The 24169-nt window shown below is 42.4% G+C and overlaps 1 protein-coding gene across 1 annotated transcript in view; it reads right to left on the bottom strand.

The window, feature by feature from the left end:
• Window positions 1–5830: 5830 nt before the first annotated feature.
• ARHGEF9 (Cdc42 guanine nucleotide exchange factor 9) overlaps window positions 5831–24169 on the bottom strand; it is a 195620-nt gene continuing 177281 nt past the window's right edge. Inside the window, exons 9-11 of the mRNA XM_083372328.1 lie at window positions 16213–16456; window positions 13264–13332; window positions 5831–6089 (exon numbers count right to left, since the gene is read on the bottom strand). Of these exons, the coding sequence (XP_083228454.1) occupies window positions 5908–6089; window positions 13264–13332; window positions 16213–16456 (495 nt within the window). The 3' untranslated portion in view covers window positions 5831–5907. The remainder of the gene's footprint in view (window positions 6090–13263; window positions 13333–16212; window positions 16457–24169) is intronic.

Below are 24169 nucleotides of genomic sequence, written 5' to 3'. Positions count from 1 at the left end.
CAAGCGCTGGCTCTTCGGCTTTGAAACGGAGATGAGCACCAGCCCTTAGAGTTGGAAACGACTAGCACGCATGTGCGGGGGAACCTTTACCTTTTTATTGATGAGATACAGCAAACCAAGACTTAGTCCATGGTTGAATGGAGACTTGAACCCTGGTGCCGAAGGATCCCTTCACCATCAGCCTACAATGTTTACGCAGAGAAGTGGAAGAAACTCATCTGGGCCATAAACGTCAGAGCAACTGGATTAGGGTAACAAGCTGAGGGACCCACCTTTGCTGATGTAGTATTTGACATGCATATCCATCCTCTGCAAAAATGCATCTGAAAGGCGTGGTGGCAATTTTTATTTTTTTTAAAAAAGGATACTGTTGAATTGTTTTTAAGAGTGTGAATCTGAGGACAGGGATTGTCTTGTTGTTATTCCATGAGCTTCTCTGGCAGTTTTCAAGCTGATAAATGTTCTGTGAATGTTGTGGCTAAATCAATACATTCCTATCTTCATGCCAGCCTCCAATTTTGTATCCCTGCCGCAACCACAGAAATGGAGTTCGGTCGACATTCGTGATGATCTGTGGTTTGTGACACCTTTCACTTTCTTTGGCGGCATCTGCCGCTTTCTCTTTTCGCCCCATTTTACAGCCTTTCTTGCCACCGCTGTTAACTGAATCAATGCAGTTTGTTACATGGTTGTTAAGTGGCTTCCCCATTGACTTTGCATGTCAGAAGGTCGCAAAATGTGATCACGTGACCCCGGGATACTGTGACTGTCATAAATATGAGTCAGTTCCCAAGCCTTTGAATTTTGATCGCGTGACCCTGGGGACACTACAACGGTTGTAAATGTGAAAAATGGTCATAACTCACTTTTCCCAGTGCGGTTGTATCTTCAAACTGTCACTAAATGAACTGCTATAAGTTGAGGACTACCTGTATGGCATCAGTGCAACATGCATATAAATGTATAAACGTCGTTTCCTCCCCACCCTCTGAAATGACTCAACCCAGGAAATTCACCCCGACACTTCAGCCCAGGGGTCTCCAACCTTGGCAACTTTAAGACTCGTGGACTTCAATTCCCAGAAGTCCTGAGCCAGCATGTCTGGCTGAGGAATTCTGGGAGTTGAAGTCCACAAGTCATAAAAGGCCCGAGTTTGAAGACCCCCTGCTCTACGCTGTGATTTGTTTCCTCTGGCTTACCTTTGTTTTGTGAGTTGTGGTTGTCAACCATAGTTTGCGGATTACTGTGTCGAGGATCCCTGTTTTAGCCTACATCCGATTCATAAAGACGTACGCCTCTGGGCCACCGTGTAAATTTGAGGAAGAAACGCTTCAGATGTCTTTTCAGCTCTTTTTATTCAACTCCATAAATATTTTTTTCATAAGGCTCAGTGTCTTTACAACACTTTTTTTTAAACACTGTTTTGATTTGTTGTTTTTTTTTGTTTGTTTTTTTTAATACACACAACTCCGACATTTGTTTGACAGGGTCAAACAATCCAATAAAAACAAAAAGAATAGAACTGGCAACTGAGAATTAGCTGGGCTACCAAAATCCTTTGCTTGGACAGGTAGAGCCTGCCCTGTAGAAAACGTCATGTCCAGCCCCCCCCAATGAATAATTGTCTCCCCTCCCCTGCACCCGTTCCCTGGCATATGTTCCTCCATTCCAAGTGCAACGACGACCGTTATGTCCCCCCCACAAAAAAAAGCTCATTCTTTATTCTTCTCCAGGAAATAGAAAATAGCCCAGTGGTGCCATGCAGAACTTACAATAGCTACTAAATATACATGTTCCCTGAAATGTAGCTGCGATGAAAAAGTAAGCGTAAAAGAGAACAAAATCGGAATCCCAAAGGATCACAAGTGTACTATCAATAACACTGAAAAAGGACAGCTACTGTCCATCCGAAAACTGAAACAAATTTTAAATATATGCTTTTTCTCTTTCTCTCTCTCTCTCTCTCTCTCTCTCCTCACTCTCTCTCCTCTCTCTCTTTCCTCTCTCTCTCACTCTCTCTCTCTCTCTCTCTCTCCCTCCTCTATTTATTGTCTATTTACAACTGTTACAACCTAGTTTTTGGGTTCTTGCTTTGTTTTTTTGTTTCCCTTAAATTTTCAAAGAGAAAGGGGAAGCGGAGATCTCTGGAAAGAAAATCCTTGGCTCCTGCAGTCCAGGGAAAACGGTTCGTCAGTCTACAGATGGCGGGTCACCTCTGCAGCCAAAAGGCTCGAAATTCTTCCTTTCTGCTTAGAGGAGATCTCAGGCACGGCCCACGTCCTTCTTCAACAGATGCACGGAAGTCAATGTTCAATCAACCTGCCCAGGTTTCTCTCCCTCTCTCTCTCTCTGTCTCTCTCTCTCTCTCTGTCTCTCTCTCTCTCTCTCTCTCTCTCTCTCTCTCCTCTTTCTGCCCCCTTCGGTGTCCCCTCCCCAAGTCCAATCAGATGTAGGCCTTCAAGGGAACGAGACGCTTCCGGTCCCATTCAGGTCTCTTGGTCCAGAATGCAGGGTTGTCAAGGGGCCGCTGGATTTGGGGGGGGGGAAGTTCAGCTTCGGTCCTCATAGCACCTTGTATGGAAGGAGGTACAGTATGTCCCTGCCAGGAGGGGAGCGCACAGACCCTCTTGCTCGGGAACCAACGCCAGCATCTCTCTCACTTTGCCCATTGGTCAGTCCAGCCCTTTCCACTTCCTTCTCATTCACTCCCCCCCCTTCCCTGTGTTTAGAAAGAAGCTGCCAGCCCCGACAGGTGGGTTCTTGTCAGGCCATGTTAGTCTTGATTTATGATGGAATTAAGGAGGCGACCGACGATGGCGTTTTTTCCCCCCCCTCTAGGGTTGAATTTTTTAGGAAGCATCTTCTGATAAAAATAATGGAGGTTTCACTTGCGCTCTCTCGAGGCATAAAACAGCAAACGAACTGGCTTAACTAACGCTCTTGGTACCTTCCCCTCCCCCCACAAAAATAAATAAACAGGCGAAGAAGTAAGAGGGAAAAAAAGGTGTTCATTGCACTGGTACCCTTGTCCCCAATTCCCTGTCATTTTCCCTCTTCTACTTCTTTTCCCCCCCCCCCTCTCTCTCTCTTTCTCTCTTTTTTTCCCTCCATTTGTAGAGGGGTATTAGTACCCGCTCTACAAAGTCTTGGTAATACCACACTTGGAATATTGCATCAAGTTTTGGTTACCCCAATACAAAAAAATAAAAATAAAATAAATACAAATAAAAATGCTGAGACTTTGGAAAGAATCCAGAGAAGAGCTACAGAAATGATCAGGGGCCTATAGGCTAAAACATACAAAGAACGATTGCAGGAAGTGGGTATACCTAGTCTAGGGAAAAGAAGGATGGGGGTGACAGGATAGCAGTCTTCCCATACCTGAAGGGCTGCCACAAGGAAGAGGGCCCCAACTTATTTCCCAAAGCACCTGCAGGCAGGACAAGAAACAACGGATGGAAACTAACCAAGGAGGGAAGCAACCTAGAACTAAGGAGAGAATTCCTAACAGTGAGGACATTTAACCGGGAGAAACAACTTGCCTTTGGAAATTGTGGGTGCCCCAACATTGGAGGCTTTTAGGAAGAGACTGGAGAGTCATCTATCAGAAATAGTACAGGTCTCCTGTTGAGATCAGGGGGTTGGACTAGATGACCTCCCAGGTACCTTCCAACTCTTTTTATTGTTACTACTTGCAGCCCTGGGGGCTCTTCACCCCACAAATTCTACCAGTGGAGCTCAGAGGGGGGTGTCTTATAGCAGCAGCCTGATGCTCCCTGCCTAATTAAGTGTGTTTAATAGAGATTAAAGACCAGAAGTCGAGACAGGAACCAATCTAGAACTAAGGAGGAATTTCCTGATAATTAGAAAAATTAACAGTGGAACAGCCTGCCTTCAGAAATTGGGGTGTGTCAACACTGGAGGTTTTTAAGAAGAGACTGGACAGTCAATTTTTTTGGCATAGTATAGGGCCTGTGCAGGGGGTTGGACTAGAAGACCTCCAAGGTCCCTCCCAACTCTGTGATACTGAGAGAGTGCAATATAATTGAGAGAATGCAATGCTACTGCATCTTTGGGAAATCAATGGAGCTTTTCAAAAATAGACCGGACAATCATTTGACTGGGATGGTATAAAGTTTCCTGCCTTGAGCAGGGGGTTGGACTAGATGACCTCTGAGGTATCTTCCAGCCGTATGACTCTATGCATCAATATATTTTCTTTAAAAAAAGTACATTCTATAGGGCACAAAAATGGGACTGCACGCAACTCCTCCCCTAATATATATATTTTATGATCTAAGAGTCCTAGGATGGCTGGGGTTAAATATTTGGGTAGTTTTATCCATTTGGGCCACAGCAGGTGAGTTAAGAGGCAAAATTCTCAACCCTGGGGATTCCTTGGCAGTGTTGCCTGTTTGCTGAGCAATGGCTACAATCTGGCTATACTCCCCCACCCCCACCCCAGGCCTCTTTGACTACCAGTCCCTGACATTTCGTGTGGTCCTCCAAAGGATGCTGACAAAATGCATCTTTTGCAAATGAGTTGACTTCGTTTAAATATGCAGCATTAAACCTTCTTCCCCCACACCTGTCCCATAAAGGTAAGCTTTGGGATAAGCCTAAGGTACGCTTGGATGTTGGGCCCCAATCTTAGGAGCCCTGAAGTGGGCCAACTGACCAGGATTCTGAGAAGCGCTTTGGCCCATAAACTGGGAAAGGTGGGACTTTTCATAAATTCCTTGAAACGATGCAGGAAAGGCTTTTGCAATGTGTTCTACCAAAAATAAAAATAAAAATAAATAAAAATTAAAAAAATCAAATGAAATGGATCAAATCCCCAAAGAATGTGTAACTGAAATGGGGAATGACTTAATTGGTATTACAGGGGAATGGAGGAGTCCCACGAAGGAAAGGGAGGTGATTGCAATTGGAAAGACTGCAACAGCAGCCGCCGAAGGCATACTTCCTTGCATAATAAAAATGCATATAGTCTCTCTCTTCCCACCCGACACTCGGATACAGTTGCCTGTGTGCTTCTGAGCTGCAAACACACACACACACACACACACACACCAATCTTCCAGAGAATTTGCAGGGCGGAAGACCCGCAGAACTGGCATTCCTCTACCACTGCATTTTAAAGCAACAAAAGTATCAGTGGCACAGTACAGAGGAACGTCGGATCAGAACTAAAGAATTACGGGGCACAAAGTGCAGCTCATTCCCAACAGCCAAACTGAACCAACCCTGGACATTCATTGCTGGCGAGGTAGTTGCTCCAGCCAAGCTCTTTCCAGAGGAACAAATGAGAATTTGATCCTTTTTTCCCTGGGCCTCTGACAGGCTCCAACCGGGGCGCTCGGAAAGAAAGGGACATAGGAGAGGAAGGGGTTTAAACACCTCTCCCTGCACCCAGATGCATTTAGAAGACAGGATGTGTAAATGAAATCTCCAAACAAATATGCACCTCGCTGGTCCCAGAGGGAGCCTGTCATAGGCAGAGCACAAGGCAAAATATGAATCATTCTGGAACACCATTTCTGTAGCAAAAAAAAAAAAAAGCCTTCAAGAACAAATTTTAACAACATTTCCAATGATGCCAAAATAAAGAAAGTTACATGATTTGAAATACTTGGTGCTTCCTAAAATAATGCAGCAGATACTGTTTTTTCCCCCCTAAAACAAGTATAACAAAAATGTTTTTGGTCCTTCAAAATTTCATTCATTTATATATATCTATATCTATATCTATATATATAGATATGAAATTTCATTCATATATATATATATAATGTTAAGTTTCAACAGTGCTTCTCCAAAAAAGGTCCATCTATAAATATATTTTTTATTAATTTTTTAATTTTTTTTTAAATTTTATTTTAAAACTCTCCCCCTTCACTCTATATATTATTTTTTGAATGGCGTTAACCTGCTGAAGTTTTGCCAGAAAGGTGACTGGCTGCGTTTCGGTTCGGTGAACTCATAGACCTGCGGTTGGGCTATGCCATCGGCGACCAAGTATTGTCCCTGATTTAGTGGCTCCTGGGGAGGTGGGTATGTTGGAGGAACGGATCGCGAGTAGCTGACACCTGGATGGGAGGTGGAGAAGGAAAGAGGAAGGAGAAGAAAAAGAGGTCCATCATAATGCAAGGATTAAATGGAAACACAAATTCAAGAGCCTTCTGTCCTATTCTATTCTATTCTATTCTATTCTATTCTATTCTATTCTATTCTATTCTATTCTATTCTATTCTATTCTATTCTATTCTATTCTACAGTATTTTCTATTCTATTCTATATTTTCTATTGTATTGTATTGTATTGTATTCTATATTCTGTTCTATTCTATTCTATTCTATTTTCTATTGTATTCTATTCGATTCCATATTTTCTATTGTATTGTATTGTATTGTATTCTATATTCTATTCTATTCTATTCTATTCTATTCTATTCGATTCCTTATTTCTATTCTATTTTCTATTCTATTCTATTCTATTCTATTCTATTCTATTCTATATTTTCTATTGTATTGTATTGTATTGTATTCTATTCTATTGTATATTCTATTCTATTCTGTTCTATTCTATTCTATATTCTATTCTATTCTATTCTATTCCATATTTTCTATTGTATTGTATTGTATTGTATTGTATTGTATTGTATTGTATTGTATTCTATTCCTATTCTATTCTATTCTATTCTATTCTATATTCTATTCTGTTCTATATTCTATTCTATTCTATTCTATTCTATTCTATTCTATTCTATTCTATTCTATTCCATTCTATTCTACTTTATTCCATATTTTCTATTGTATTGTATTATATTGTATTGTATTCTGTTCTATTGTATTCTGTTCTATTCCATATTTTCTATTCTATTCTATTCTATTCTATTCTATTCTATTCTATTCTATTCTATTCTATTCTATTCTATTCTATTCTATTCTATTCTATTCTATTCTATTCCATATATTCTATTCTATTCTATTCTATTCTATTCTATTCTATTCTATTCTATTCCATTCCATTATTCTATTCTATTCTATTCTATTCTATTCTATTCTATTCTATTCTATTCTATTCTATTCTATTCTATTCTATTCTATTCTATTCTATTCTATTCTATTCTATTCTATTCTATTCTATTCTATTCCATTCCATTATTCTATTCTATTCTATTCTATTCTATTCTATTCTATTCTATTCTATTCTATTCTATTCTATTCTATTCTATTCTATTCTATTCTATTCTATTCTATTCTATCCTATTCTATTCTTCTACGTTCCAGAAATAAAATCCAGGGCACCGTTATGCAAGCCAAAGGCAGGCGGGTTCTGAGGGACTCCTGCTGAATGATAATCTTCATTAGCTGCCTTATAGCAAAACAGATCATTAATCCGACAGCAGCGTTTGCCTAAGAAAGCCTGCAGAAAACTTTTGAGGAGCTGAGATTGAACTAATGTTGTTTCATGTCAGCTTGCTGCTCCCTGAGCTGTGGTCCTGCCAGGCCTAGACGAAGATCCAGAAAGCGTGGAAGACAATGAAGGAGACTGAACGAGGTGAGAGAAAGCAGCCAGATCAATCCGCTAGGAAAACAGACACGCCAAGCGCAGTTATGGCTAAGAGATAAACCCCAGAAGACCATTCACACCATAGCTCCAAACCGGAGCTACGTTCCCACGAAATGCATATAAACAGACGCATAAATACGTTAATGTGCGTAAACCGATTTTCAGTACTGATGGAAGAGAATATTTGTAGCTCAGGGTTGAACTGTGCGGTCCTTGGTGTTCTTTGGGATTATTTTACTTGCAGATGTTTCATTACCCAACTAGGTAACATCGTCAGTGATAGAAAAGAGGGGGTGGGTTGCTCTGCGTGTATATAGGAGTGGCTTCCCCTGCCAGTGTTGGTGGGACTGGTCTTAGTGTTACAACAACAACAACTTTATTGATTAGCCCTTGGGCCATATCAAAGTACAAAGTTCCAGCAACAAACCGTCCACTGGTCCTAGTGGTTTCTTGATTAGGCTGCCTTCATTAGACTGACAGCTGATAAAATACAAAATACAAGGTAGATTTCCCTCCCTCTTCTTCCTTCTATTTTAGTTTATATTTTTAATTGGTTTGGAGTTGTCTCTTTTCCTTTTTAAAGACTTCTGTCATTTGTGTAAATAGACAGAACACAGACACGAGGGGCTGGAACGGACACCAGAGCTCATCTAGTCCAACTTCTTGCAATATGTTAAAATCAGGCTAAAAACAAAAAAAAAACAAAAACAACCCACAAGTTTTCCCCAGAGTGGTTTGCCGGACACATTTGGAAAACAAAATGTCAGTCCATTTCCCTGCAACCGCATTGATAGACGGCATAGGTTCTCCTGCTTGAGCAGGGGGCTGGACTAGAAGACCTCCAAGGTCCCTTCCAGCTCTATTCTATTCATTCACGTGGACTTTATGCTTCCATTCTGAAGATCGTACAGAGCCAGTTGGACAAGTTGCCACTGATGTCCTTTTTCCCTGGAAATATTCTAATTCCCATGAAAGCCACTCAAGATGTTGACCACTGCATCCGGGAGCAGCAAATTCCATATATTATCTATGCACTGAACTTGATCTGGGTAATAAATCACAGGGAATCTACCCATCCTACCAGATCAGATAGGGTGGGCACCCTTCCCCTCAATATTGCCCTCTGACAATCTTGAGGGATGGGATTTGGTATATGGATGGCATGCATATTTGCTTTACGATAAGAAGGTGGACAGGGCTTTTAAATCCCATATTCTTAGAAGTGCTTTATTGCGTGTCTGGAAAAAGTATTATTATAAGTTAAATTATAAAATACCGATTTGGGGAATTCCTGGACACGCGATAGAGGGCGTATCTATGGGAGTGAGTATGGATATGGTTTCTTATAAGGAACTACTTAGATTGCAAGGGACTGATTGGCAACTTAAATCATTAGAGGAGTTAAGACAAGAAAACATAAGTTACTCTTGGTTTCAATATACCCAATTGAAAGTTAGGTGGAAGTCAGATCAAAAGGTTGGCATCACAATTACAGATCAAAATTTAGTAAAACAAATTAGAGATTTAAATTGTGCACATATAAAGAGGATATATAATGCTCTAATTGAATTGGATTCTGAAACGGAACTGGTTAAAGACTGCATGATAAAGTGGGCACAAAATATTCAGGAACCAATTTCGTTGGACACCTGGGAGATAATTTGGGTTAGAAATGTTAAATTTACTCAGGCTCAAAATTTAAGAGAAAATTTTTATAAAATGTTTTATAGATGGCATCTGGATCCCAAGAAGTTGTCTAACATGTATCCTAATTTACAGTCTAAATGTTGGAGATGTGGTAGTTTAGAAGCTACCTATTTTCACATGTGGTGGACTTGTAGAAAAATAAAAGCTTTTTGGATCAAAATTTGGTGGAACATTCAAAAGATTTTTAAGAGAAAGATAAAGTTTTCTCCGCAATTGTTTTTATTGGGTATTGTTGTAGATTGTGATGTTAAAGAAACTAATTTGATGTTGAATATGATAACAGCAGCACGGTTACTGGTGGGACAATATTGGAAGAAGGATAGTTTGCCCACTATAGAAGAATGGGTGTTTAAAGTTTCAAATCTTGCAGAAATGTCTAAGATTTCTGCTTATTTGAAAGATCATTCACAGGAAAGATATATTTCAGTTTGGAGGAGATGGATAAATTATATTCAGAACAAATATGGGACTAAAAAGTTCCATTTAGCCTATGAGTAGATTTTAGTGGGATATTGTTATTGGTACGTTGTTTGTAGTTATGTTAAAAGAGAGTTAAAGCGCATTATGAATTTGGTTAATTGTATATTATGCATAATTTTTATTTAGAATATGATTATTGTAACTATAATCCTGTATTTAGCTCTGGGAAGTGGGGGGGGGAGTGGGTGGGTTTGGGGTGGGAGGGATTTGGGGATATATTGTAAAATTTTGTTTTTGTAAAACTCTTTAATAAAAAAAAATATTGCCCTCTGATGGGATCTAGGAAATGTTGCTTTTCTCTGGCAGCCCGTGTGACTTTCTGCATCCCGAAGCGTCTGGATTTTGATCACATGACCACGGACATGCTGAAATGGTCGTAAGTGTGAAAAAGGGTCATAAGCCACTCTTTTCAGTGCTGCTCTAACTTTGAACAGTCACTAAATGAACTGTTGAAAGTAGAGGACCACCTGTACTACCCCTACTGTGAAGTCTCCCAAGATGGACAGAATAATATAGACATCCTTAAGCATACAGTTCCCAAATTTGGGGGGCTACAATGAAAATACATCAACAGTTAGTGCAGACATGATTAATTGGACTAATAGGATTAATTTATTATTGTTATTTTTCTTTCTGGCTTTATTTTCTTTGAGATGCTGATCTTTGCTCATCGTCATATATTTGATTTGTCTTTAATCATTTCCATATTCATGCCTTCGACTGGAAAAAAAAAGAGCCACTTGACTTCACACCATTGAATTCACCAAAGTTGCAAAGACAAGGATGGCTTCTCCGAAAGGCAATTCCCAATTCTGCAAAAACAGCCAAGGCTGCATAAGGAAGGGATGGGAAGCTGGTGGTGATGGAAATCAATTAATTTGTATTCAAAGAAGCCTAGTTCAATAAGACGCCACCGTTTTCCAAGGGGTCCACAGAGATATTTGGATAACCAGAGAGCGATTGCTAAGTTAAGCAGATAAATGCAATTAAGTGCTCAATATTTCTCTGGATGAAGGGGTAAAACAGCCTTACTCATCTGATGCCCTCGAGAAGACAGGAACTCTACCTCCCACCAATCTCAGCAAGCCTATCATTGGCAAGATTTACAAAGATCAGGAGGATTGTTTTGCATTATGTCTGGAGAGCAGTGTATTATATAGGAAACTGGTCTGAAGTCTGAAGTCAACTGGCAACCTGAATTGTGTTCGGCCATTTAAATTACATTAGGCAAAATCTGAAGCTTTTTCTGAACGTGAACCGTCTTCTCGTACACGAGATCCTTTTGTGCCTTCTTAATCCATTTAAAAAAAATAATCTTACACCACTGCAGGAACGTGTTCACCTGAGGGCCATGCCGGGTTTCTGTGGTGTATTGATGCCTGCAATCCAAAACTGGAAAGTTTCAGGTGGTTTAAGAGGTAAAATGAACACCTGGAGACCTTAAGGTAGCCGTATTGCCTTTCAAGCTCCACTCCCCAAATAATAATAATAATAAAAAAGAAGCTTAACGTGGTGGTGCCATTTGGCCCAATCCATTTATCCACCCTTTTTCCAGAGCTCCAGCTGTTTCAAAGCAGCAGGAAACCACAGCCTAGCCACATCACAAGCAAGAGTAGCCAAGCAAGCCAAGCCAAGCCGTGGCACAATTTGATCCATTGTCTGTTCGCCAGGCCAGAAAGAATTTAGTCCCCAATTTCCTAGCCCAACTACCTAGTCTAGGGGTAGGCAACCTTGGCTCTTTTATGACTCGTGGACTTCAATTCCCAGAATTCCTGAGCCAGCTGTGCTGGCTCAGGAATTCTGGAAGTTGAAGTCCACGAGTCATAAAAGAGCCAAGGTTGCCTACCCCTGACCTAGACAGGCAAAGACTGAAAGACAATTACAGGGTGTACAGCTGATGGAAAACCTTGCCAGATCTTAAAACTGGAGGGTGAATTTAATGGAGGCAGCTTTATTTGCCTTGTCAAAGACTGTAGATTCTCCCATTAAAATGGATCAAGTGGCTGCCCTGATCCCTTGCTTAGGGGAGACCGAGCAATTGTCCAATTCTCGCAAATGCTGACCTTGCCTGCCCCATCACCTGCTTTGCGGTAAGGCAGCTTCTGATGGCTTCACCTGCCCTGCAGGAGGTGAAGGACCAACCCTGTTTTTCTCAGGAGATAATCATTTCAAGGACTGGACCAGGGGTAGGCAACCTCAGCTCTTTTATGACTCGTGGACTTCAACTCCCAGAATTCCTGAGTCAGCTATGCTTGGTAAGATTTTTATTTTGGAAATTTTAGGAGCCAAGTCTCTTAAAATTCAAGTAATGTCTATTTTTGAAGTCCACGAGTCATAAAAGAGCCGAGGTTGCCTACCCCTGGATTGGACAATTCAGTCTATTTGTTTACTTCTGGATTTATATCCTGCCTTTGGGACAGGAAGGTGGTTACAGGGTGCCCTCATCCCATTTTCCCCACCATATTAGGTCTAGGAAGTGGGCTGGGCTTGGCTGGGCTGAGGGAGGGTCTCCATGGCTGAGGGGAGACTAGAAGCTTAGATTGTCCTTCTCTTAGAACAACACTTTCAGCACTACACCATGCTGGCTCTCGGGCTGAGGGAGGGGAAGCGGCCCAAAGTCACTCGGGAAGTTTTCGTGGCATGGGGACTAGAAGAACCTGGGCCTCCTCACTCCTAGTCCAACATCTTCACACAACATCATTGAGGATATGTGGTTTCCTATGCAGGTCTCTCTGGTGCTCCGGGCTTGGTTGTCTTCTGGCAGACATTTCATTCCCTAAACTAGGCACCAACATCAGGGCTAGGCATGATTAAGTGACTAAGGCTAACAATGTTACCTGGTTTGGGCAATGAAAGGTCTGCAAGAAAACCACCCAGCTCAGAGCGCACCAAGGACCCCTCACTTCAACCCTGAGTTACAAATATTCTCCTTTATTGGCTTTCCTTCACATTTGTGCACACTGTCACAACGATCTGGTTCAGCTTTCTCCAACCTGACCTTCTTCTCCAGATGCAGCAGTTCTACAACTCCTAGAACCTCTGCCCAACAGCTTGGGAACTGGAGTCTCAACTACCTATTGGGTTAAGCCATGACTCAGGGACACCCCCAGCCCCCAATGGCTCACCCACCCACCCACACCTACCACCTACCCACTGTTCTCCCCCGCTGGCCTGCTTCTCTGGGACTCTGATCACATGAGGTCCTCTCTTAATGCCCCACAGGGCCTCTGGGTTACAACAGTAACCAGGACTGCCATCGCTAAGCGATGGGGGGCCACCTGCCGTCGTGCTTGGCCACCGCGTTGCTTGGCAATGGAAGCTCTGGGCCCAACTGCCATCGTAGCCTGAGGACTAGCTGTAGACACTCAAAGGTGTGCAGATGAAAGGAGAGAGCAGGGAAAGGCAGATGGCACTCAGGGGGAGGAACAGTCGGGCAAAAATGGGACTCTGGGCTGGCTGCTTTCCACTCAATGCCCGTAACACAGGGAGGGAGTTAGTTACCTTTCTGCTTACTGACTTTTCTTACGGTCATGGCTGCTTGTCGTTTCTGGTTCTCAGAAATTTCAAAGCCTGGAGAGGGAAGAGGAGGGGGGAGAGAATGAATGCTCTGCAGAAACGTATCCCCTCTTCTCCAAGTGGATTTCCTGAAGGCTTGAAGATATGGATTACTCCAAAAGGCCTGATTATGCCTTCATTTTTTCTTTTTTGCTGCTTCTCCTTCCCATTCTTTCTCCTTCTCTCCCTCCCTTCTCTTCTTCCATCCCTCCCTCCCTCCCGCTTTCTTTTTCCCTCCCTCCTTCCCTTCCTTTGTCCCTTTTCCTTCCTTCCTTCCTTCCTTTCTCTTTCTCCCTCCATTTTCTCCTTCCCTCCCTTCCTTTCTCCCTCCCTCCCTTCTTTCTCTTCCTCCCTCCCTCCTTTCCTTCCTTTGTCCCCCAACCCATTTCATTCTTCATTCTAGTTTTTTTCTCAATGCATTTTCTACACACATAAGTTTTGCATGCACTCTCCCCCTGATCCATATACATATTTGCAGATAGCCACACTGTCTGCAAGTCACCTTTCTGATGTAAAACTTGTTCCACAGTTTTAGTGTGGGTTTTTTCCCCGCTTCTGGTGCACTGCTTTTTAATATCTATGGTCCTGGGCATGCTTTTGATTTGTGCGCTGTCGTGCATAATTGAATTTTGCCATTAGTGCATAAGTGCAAGAACACAACCCTCTGCTCCTAGAGTCATTTCACAAATTCACTCTGCCTCATAATTTATGGAGCACGTTCTCCTTCACCCAATGAGAGGAGATATCCCACAGTGCTGCACTCCAGTTCATGTACTGGTTTAAAAATTGCAAAGTGGATATGCAGTTCCATGAAAATGCAAACCAATGGAATTTTTCTTCCATCCTCCCAAACCAGTCAGTTCAACATGCACATACCCCTTGAATAGATAACCAGCTCCATTTTCTGAAGTGCTTGCCAGTCACAGGACTGCTACTTCCAATCACTGGCTCCTTTAGACCAGGGGTCCCCAATCTATGGTCTGCGGCCCACTGCTGGGCTGTGGCTTACCATGGGACAGGCTGGCCAGTACATGCATGTGGGTGTGCACACTCACCCCCACTTGTGCTAGCACCCACGGACCTGTTTGCACATGTGCGTGGGCTAGCAGGAGCAGTGGCTAGTGCCTGCATGCATATGCAAACAGGGCCACTAGCGTCGTGCAGGTTGCGCATCCCATTTGTGCATGTGCATGGGGCTAGCAGCAGCGGTGGCTAGTGCCTGCGCGCATGCACAAATGGAGCTGCTACTGCCGTGCGGGTGCGCGAGGCCCCGTTCACTTGCGTGTGCACGCAGATTTCCCAGCTGTTCCTTTTCCCTCTGGGCCACCAGGATGAAAAGGTTGGTGACCTCTGCTTTAGACAGGTTGGGGCTACACTCTTAAGATTTCCCATCAGTGTGGCAGGATGGCTGGGAATTTGGGCAGCCCGTCATAACTTAAAGATTTTGCATTGGGAAAGAGACAATATTACCTTCCCGTCCATACCTCCTTCAAGGCCTCTTTGCTCCCATCTGCCTTACAGGCTTGTGCTCCTTTGAAGGCAGCACAAGCATTTCCTTCAACTGGAGCCCATGGTTTTCTACTTTTGGGAACAAAAGTAGGCTTTTCTATATGAGGAGACCTGGCGGTGCAGTGGTTAGAATGCGCTATTGCAGGCTAACTCTGCCCACTGCCAGCAGGTCTATCCTGACTGGCTGAAGGTTGACTCAGCCTCCCATCTTTCCGAGGTCGGTAAAAGGAGGACCCAGATTGTTGGGGGCCATAGGCTGATTCTGTAAACCACTATGGGGTGATATATAATCTAAGTGCTACTGCTATTGCTCTCATGCAAGGAGAAACACGCGGCTGCAGTTCCCCATTGCAAGAATGGACAACAAGGAAGGGATAGTGCAACCTGTTGGTTCCAGATGGGTTTGGAAGCCAGTGGACAAATAGCACAGCAGGAGGCCAACATTCAACATCTGGCCAGGAGGGAAGAAGGATTCCTGATTTCTATTTATTTATTTAGTGCATGGCATATTGTGCACGGACTAGCAGTACATATTAATATTTCACCTAGATGAGTAAAATTAAACCCTCATTTTTTCACTTCTTCTCCTTCCTTCCTCCCTCCTTCCCTTTCTTTCTCCTTCTCTCCCTCCATTTTCTCTTTTCCTCCCTGCCCTTCCTCCCTCCCTCCTTCACCTTTCTTTCTCCCTCCCTCCCTCTTCCCTTCCTTTCCTCCTCCCTCCCTCTTCCCTCTTTTCCCCTCCCTCCCTCCCACTTCCTTCCTTCCTTCCCTCTCTCCCTCCATTTTCTCCTTCCCTTCCTTTCTCCCTCCCCATCCTCCCTCCCTCCATTTTTCCCTCCCTCCCTCTCTCCCCCACCCTCCCTTTTCATTCCTCAAGCTAGTTTTTCCCCCAACGCATTTTGTACACACATAGTTTTGTATGTACAGTACTCTTCCCCTGTACACTGATCCATATGCACACGGATCATATGTATTTGAACATATGCTCAAATACCAATGTCTAGGCCAGGGCTAGGCCACCTTGGCTCTTTTATGACTCGTGGACTTCAACTCCCAGAATTCCTGAGCCAGCATGGCTCAGCATGGAAAATCTCCCTTTCCCCTCAGCATGGCTGGCTCAGGAATTCCTTGAGTTGAGGTCCACAAGTCATAAAAGAGCCAAGGTTGCCTACCCCTGGTCTAGGCCATCTAACCATTGAAATACAGCATCGTTTGTATTAAAAAAAATCTGATACTGGGCCAGTATATGCCCTCAGCTTACAGCCGGTCACAATGTGATCTACAGTTTGACATGGGACCCCCGCAGTCACACCAAGGAGAGGATGCTTGTGAGGTGCAAATCCTATTCCTTATCTCTGAGTACCTGCTTAGAACCTGGTGTCTTACCTATCTTCTCATCTTCTTGCACCATCTTTCTCTCCTCGCGGAAAGCTCTGAGCCACCTCAATTTCTCTTCCAGCTTCTTGGCAAAAAACAAGTGTATTTCCTCCGTCTCCTTGTTGTGTAGCTTGAAAGCGTTCTTCATGCTCACGTTGAAGTCGTCGTCCCGTCCATCTTCGATATCCAAAACTTCATAGCGGTCCATGTCAATCCGTCCTTTGTAGTACAAGATGTCTCTTCTTATCAGATCCTGCAGGAAAGCAAGCATTGCCAGGACAGCCGTTCAGAACTGTGTCATGTTTAAAACTCTGATTTCATCTCCTCTGGAGAAGCGAACCCAATCGCTGGAAGGGCGAAGCGATTCATTCAGATGGCTACAGAGAACCAACCTTGGATGGAACCAACAGAGGAGCTGGCACCTTCCTTAGACAAAAGCTGGGAAGTATGGAACGTGTTGAATAGACTGGGCACAGGTACAACAAGATCTAGGGACACCCTGAGTAAATGGGGCTATCCGGTGGCTTCTGCTCTTTGTGATTGTGGTGACATGCAGACAACAGCTGATATGTATACCTGTCCTTTGTGTCCCAATCAGTATTACACAAGTTGGCCATGCCAAGTTGTCTCATTCTGAACAAGGAGACCTGATATAGAGAGGACAAGCTCCTCAAGGTGTTCGGAAATGCCTTTCACCTTAGCACACTAACAAGGACAAAACATCCCGAGCATCTCTTGAGAATGAGTAAATTTTGAGTAAAATCCACAGGGTCTCCTTTATCTTTTTTTACGGAGGCAATATTTTGGAAATCTCCAAAGTGCCATGTCGAGTCAGCTGGGCCACTATTTTAAAATACATATATTTTGTTTAAGAGCAGCTAAATGAGCCTAGTAGCACAACATCGCACCATGCCTAAGTCATCAACTTCGCTAGCTATTCATTCCCGCTGGACAGACATGGAACTCTGCAAACACCCAGAATGTTCCTACAGGAGAGTAAAACGTAAGCGTTTTGAAAACAGTCTACCCAAGGTCAAGAAGTGTCCAAGTTTTAACTTTATCTTACAAACATAAGAAACCTGTCACTATTCCTGACAAGCTAATTTCCGAATAGCTTCAGTGACACAACAAAAAGGTCGCCTGGTATAAACCAGAAGACAGCTCGATAGTAGTGTAAACCCTGATACTATAAAAGACCAACTCCATTAGAAGGAGCACGCCATCCATCGCCCTTTGAAATTTAAACAGCCAATTTCATGAGAAGTGAACCAAAGCAGAGTTTTACCAAAGAAGTCATAAAGTCATAAATAAATCTTTAGCTTCCTGGTGCTGAACTCGGCATTATTACTGATACTACTGTTGTGGACACTAAGCTGATGTTGAACTTAATTACGGCAGCGAGACTTTTAGTAGTGCAATATTGGAAGAAGGAAGAACTGCCGACTATAGAAGAGTGGACTTTAAAAGTTTCCAACCTGGTGGAAATGGCAAAGATCTCAGCGTACTTGAAAGACCAATCGCAACAGAGATATATTGTGGAGTGGAGAAGATGGATTGATTATATCCAGAATAAATATGGGACTAAAAAGTTTCACCTAACATTTGAATAAGTAGCGGATATTATTAAGAGTTAAAGTGCGATAGATTTAATATTTTATTGTTGTTTGCATAAGGTAGACTATGATTGTTTGTATATTTATACCCTGTATTGAGCTCTGGGAAGTCGTGGAGGGGGGAGGGGAGGGGAGGGAGGTGTTGGGGAGGGTTGGGGAGAGGGGAGGGGGTTGGGAGGGGTTTTGTCTTTTTAAAAAATGTATTGTAAAACTTTTCAATAAAAAAAGAATTCCTCAAGCAGCATGGTGATGAAGCTTCTGGGGTTTTTTTTGTCACATTTGAAAGAAGAAGAAAATAGGACACTGTTAAGAGAAGTGTCAGATTGAAATATGAAACGGTTGCAGTAGAAATTAGAAATAAAAACAGAGCAAACATCACCCTAATTTAATATCCATTTCCATAGCAGGGGCTTCGGCCAAGGCTAATTTTACCTTAAGTTTACCTAAACAGGGAGAGTCATTTGGAACAGCTGGTGCCAGGCCTATTTTTAAAAAGAATTTTAAATGGTAAAGTTATTTGAGCAGCTGACCTAGGGGTACCACAGATGGTCCCTGGTCTAGGCGAGTCCCAAGTGGCTGAACGTGTAGGCAACTGGCTTAATCGTGTCTTTAAGGAATGAGTCAGGAGAGGAAAGGAAAAGGAGAGAGAAGAAGAAAAAGAAGGAGCAGGAGGAGCAGAAGGAAGGGAGGAAGGAAGGATTGAGGAGAAGGAGAAGAGAAAGTGAGTGTGTAAGTGTTAGTTTTATGATCCAAGCAAGGAGAACATGAATTGAAGCAAGATTCGGTGGAGTATTTAATGCAAACATTAATACAACTATGTATAAAAATGGAATAAAATAGATTTTTTTTAAAAAAAGCATGCAAATCATATTTCTGTGTCACCTCTACAGTTTATCCCAATCAGACCCACGTATGTGCTATTTAAATAATACATTTCTGAATCAATTTAGAATTCAAAACTTTGGGGTGCATTTTTCTTTCTTATTCCAATACTTTTAACGCCAAGAGCTGCACCAGACCTCTGAAAAACCAGCCGCCTCTGAGGGATACCACAGTTCCAACCCAACCCTTCATTTGAGATGTGCATATCTGCTAGCATCTTAATCAGGAGTGGCAGGACCAACGACTCACATCAGCCTATTAACAGACCTGGCTTAAAATGGAGTGGCAAGGAAGAACTGGGTGTAGTTGCTTCCTCAGCTTTATGAACTGATAGGCTGTGATGGCTGCTGAAAGCAATTTTCAGCAAGTCGGGCTTATGTTTTATATTTTAGCAAGCCACAATATAAAAAAGATGTTGAGACTCTGGAAAGAGTGCAGAGAAGAGCAACGATGAGGGAGATAAGAGGGGAAAACATATGCAGAACAATTGCAGGAATAGGGTATGTGTGTAAGCTGTTTATTGCTTGTAAGGTGCCTAGAGTCACTGTGTGTGACTAGGCGGCTATATAAATTTTCTAAATGAAATAAAATTAAAAAATAAACATGCCTAGTCTAGTGAAAATAAGGACTCGGGGTGACATGCTAGCAGTGCTCAAATATCTGAGGGAACACCTGCTGCCGGCATCGAGCTCCCTTCGTCCAGTGCGCTCCCACAGGGAGGGTCTTCTCAGGGTGCCACCGGTAAGAGATTGCCGGCGGACGACACCCAGGGATAGGGCCTTCTCAGTGGGGGCGCCTGCCCTCTGGAACCAGCTGCCCGCGGAGCTTAGGACTGCCCCCGACCTCCGTTCATTCCGCTGGGGCCTGAAGACCTGGCTCTTCGAGCTCTCTGGCCCAGGCTGAGAATTCTAATTTTAGCTTTAATCTTAATTTTAACTGGGGTTTTACTTATGCAGGGACGAATATAATTTTTTTTTAATCTGTTTTTAACTTTTGTACCTTTGTTTTTTAATCACCCTGTAAACCGCCCTGAGTCCTTTGGGAAAGGGCAGTATATAAATGTAATAAAATAAATAAATAAATAAATAAATAAATAAATAAATAAATAAATAAATAAATAAATAAATATTTGAGGGGCTACCACAAAGAAGAGGGGGGGAGGTCAAACTATTTTCAAAAGCACCAGAAGACAAGACAAGAAGCAAAGGATGGAAACTAATCAAGGTGAGAAGAAACCTAGACCTAAGGAGAAATTTCCTATAGGTGAGAACAATTGACCAGTGGGAACGCTTGCTTCCAGAAGTTGTAGGTGCTCCATCATTGGAGGTTTTTAAAAAGAGACTGGACAGCCACTTGTCTGAAGTGGTATAGGCTCTCCTGCTCAAGCAGGGGGCTGGAGTAGAAGACCTCCAAGGTCCCTTTTCAACTCTGTTATTCTGCTATTTGTCTTAGATCAAAGATCAAATGCTGGCTGATGGAACTCTCCAAGGTGCTGAAGCATGGAGGACTGTCAAGAGATGCCTTAAGTTGGATTCCTGTTTGAGCATCTATCCTTTTGCATCTATCAATCCATAACTGATATTCTAACAATCTTCATTCCCTGTTTAAACTTCTCTGAAAGTTGCTGTCCGTTCTACAGCCAGATTTTGCTGTTATTAAAAAGGAAAGTGTTCTCCTACAAGGACAATTTTGGAAAGCAGATATTCTCTAAGAATCTCATTATAGGCTGACATCCCTGCCCTCTTTTTTTTTCCCCGACTTCTTTCTCGTTCCCTTTATTTCAAGTCAAAGGTCCTGGAAATAATTTGAGGAAAGAGGACTGCTGGAATGATTAAGCAGAAATCATACCCTTCTTTGCATTAAAAACTGAGCTATTTTAGAAAAGTGACTCTGAGCTGCGTCTAAGGAGAGTGGGACCTCAGCTTGATTGCTTAAATAGAGTTCTACTTCATTCCAATTTCTCTCCCTAATAATGAAAATTTAATCTGAAGCTTAATCAACTTTGCCACATGCTCTTGAAAGGTATTCCCTCATCAAAGCTTTGCCTGCAGACTTAAAAAAAAAGGCGGGGGGAGAAGAAAAGTGAGTGTGTTTTGTGGTGATAGTCTTAAAATAGAATTAATCTTACACAACTGCATATATCATATCTCGGCAAGAAGAAGTTAACCAAGGCTGGAATCAAAAGGGGCCCTTCAGCACACGATCCAATCCCCGCTCAGTACACAAATCCAAATAAAAAATTCCTGATCAATGGCTGTCTAAGTCATGTGTGAACGCATTCAACAAGAGAGATGTCAACCACTAGACTAGGAAACTGGTTCTGCTATGAAGCTGTCCTTTGCATCCCATTTTGGGGCAACTGCATTTCACTTAGATCAGAAGAACCAAAGAAGTAGAAGCAGATGCGGCAATGATTTAAGAGCAGAACAAGGGATATTATAAATTAAAAATAATTTTAACCCAACTAAGTGTACTCATAAATAGTATGAGAGAAAACCAAACAGGAGAGATCACATGGTGTAACAAGATGGTGGGTTTGTTGTCACTGTGACTTGTGGTGGGGGTGGGGACACAAAGGGAGGCTTAGCCAATCTCACTGTACACATGTTGTACTTTGATAATAAAAGGTTCTGTTCTATGGTGGAAGGGTGACATCATTGGATCCACAGCTGGAAGAGTCAACTTCTTCAGTTGCAGAGGCTGACCAAGTGATTTTTGGACCAGGCAATATATTATTATTATTATTATTATTATTATTATTATTATTATTATTATTATTATTATTGTTATTGTTGTTGTTGTTGTTGTTGTTGTTATTATTATTAGATTTTTATCCCAGCTTTGTTACTTTATAAGTAACAAAGGCAGCAAATGTACTTCCTTCTTCTATTTTACGCACAACAACCCTGTGAGGTGGATTGGGCTGAGAGAGTGTGACTGGCCCAAAGTCACCCACCTGGCTTTCATGCCTAAGGTGAGACTAGAACTCTCCGTCTCCTGGTTCCTAGCCTAGACCAAACTGGCTTACAGGACTTGTTGTAAGGAAAAATAGGAAGAAAGAGCAGTATGTCTACCATCTTGACCTTCTCAATGAAAGACAGACATAACTCTAATGAAATAAATACTATAATTTACAAGGGGGGGGGAAGCTTCCAGGGAAAAAGCAAGAGAGTGAGCTGTACCTGACATGGTGTATCTACCTTCCGAGGTAGGTAAAATGAGGACCCAGATTGTTGGGGGCAATAAGCTGACTTTGTAATAATGCTACTTGGGGGGGGGGCAAAAGCCCTAATAAGCAGGCATATACATAGAATGAAGGCTACTGCTAAGCACATTGATTTGTGCTTCTTAGATTGTAAGCCGCCCTGAGTCTTCGGAGAAGGGCGGGATATAAATGGGATTTAAAAAATCCTTATACAATCCTGGGTTGCATACAGAGGCACAGAATCAAGATCAGGTGAAGTACTAGTACTGCTTTACAAAGCCCTAGTAAGACCACACGTGGAATACTGCAGCCAATTCTTGTCACCATATCACAAAAAAGATGTTGAGAGTTTGGAAAAAAATTCAGAGAACAGCAACTAAGAGGATCAAAGGCCTGGAGACTAAAACATACGAAGAACGGCTGCAGTACTTGGGTTTGGCCAGTCTAAAGAAAAGAAGAAACAGGGGAGATACGATAACAGTATTCCAGTATTTGAGGGGCTGCCACAGAGAAGAGGGGGTCATTCACCAAAGCACCAGAGGGCAGGACCAGAAACAATGGATGGAAACCGATCAAAGAGAGAAGCAACCTGGAACTAAGGAGAAACTTCCTGACAGTGAGGACAATCAACCAGTGGAACAGCTTGCCACCAGAAACCGTGGACACCCCATCACTGGAGATCTTTAAGAAGAGACTAGACAGATGGTGTAGGCTCTCCTGCTTAAGCGGGGGGGGGGGGGGCTGGACTAGAAGACCTCCAATGTCCCTTCCAGCTCTATTCTGTTCTAACTTCCTGTTAGGTTCCAAGCCTATTGATAACTCCAGCCTTTAAGCCTAGAAAGCAAGGTGATTTTTTTTTGGCCAGGATATTGAAATCTGGATTGTCCTCACTGAGCAACAGTTGCTGTACTGCAGCATACATCCGGCTGTGTTTGGATTTTGGCTTCACAGTCTGACCCACTTCACGGGGTTCTTCTTTTTAGCAGGATCTAAATCAGATCTGAAGCATTACACCTAGCAGCATTTTCCACTCCACGTGAGATGCAAAAGGATTTGACAGGGTTTTAATGTGGCTTTTCAAGGATCTTGGTGTTGGAATGAAGATTAAAAGAAAACCAACCACCATGGGAAAATCCAGTTGCATCCTCTTATCAGAATCGGATATTCGATTGGGTGGAATTGCTATATTGCTATTTATTACTAGAAGGGAAAACATTAAAGGACAATTGACTTAGGTTTCCTCTAAACAGATCTAATAAGGAGATAATAACCGGGGAAGTGGTCCATTAACTATCAGCATTTATGCTCAATTTGCTGTGAGCAAAGCAGTACAAAGGAAGCTGCTGTTATCTTTTGTGGTCCGAATAAAAACAAGCAACACACAAAGAAGGAGCACACTAGCAACAGAAGATAATCTCTGTAGCTCAGGGATGAACTATGAGGTCCCTGGTGCAACTGATGCTGCTGCTTAGTTGGGTAATGAAACGTCTGCAAGGAAACAACCAAGCTGAGAGCCCCAGAACACCACAGTTCCTCTGCTTTTCCTTTCCCTTCTCCTTATCTCCACAACCCCCCCTCCCTTCTGTCACTGAGGATGTTACCTAGTTGGATAATGAAACGCTTGCAAGAAAACAACCAAGTTCAGAGAGTACCAAGGACACCACAATCTCCTCCTCCTCTACATAGAATAGAATAGAATAGAATAGAATAGAATAGAATAGAATAGAATAGAATAGAATAGAATAGAATAGAATAGAATAGAATAGAATAGAAAATATGGAATAGGATGGGATATGGAATGGGATGGGATGGGATGGGATGGGATGGGATGGGATGGGATGGGATGGGATGGGATGGGATAGGATAGAATAGAATAGAATAGAATAGAATAGAATAGAATAGAATAGAATAGAATAGAATAGAATAGAATAGAATAGAATAGAATAGAATAGAATAGAATAGAATAGAATAGAATAGGATAGGATTTGGAATAGGAATAGGAATAGGAATAGGAATAGGAATAGGAATAGGAATGGGATGGGATGGGATGGGATGGGATGGGATGGGATGGGATGGGATGGGATGGGATGGGATGGAATGGAATGGAATAGAATAGAATAGAATAGAATAGAATAGAATAGAATAGAATAGAATAGAATAGAATAGAATAGAATAGAATAGAATAGAATAGAATAGAATAGAATAGAATAGGGAATGGGGATGGGATGGGATGGGATGGGATATGATAGAATAGAATAGAGTAGAG

Source organism: Vipera ursinii (assembly GCF_947247035.1).
Source record: "Vipera ursinii genome assembly, chromosome: 12".
NCBI lineage: Eukaryota > Metazoa > Chordata > Lepidosauria > Squamata > Viperidae > Vipera > Vipera ursinii.
This window is presented reverse-complemented; position numbering and strand designations above follow the sequence as displayed.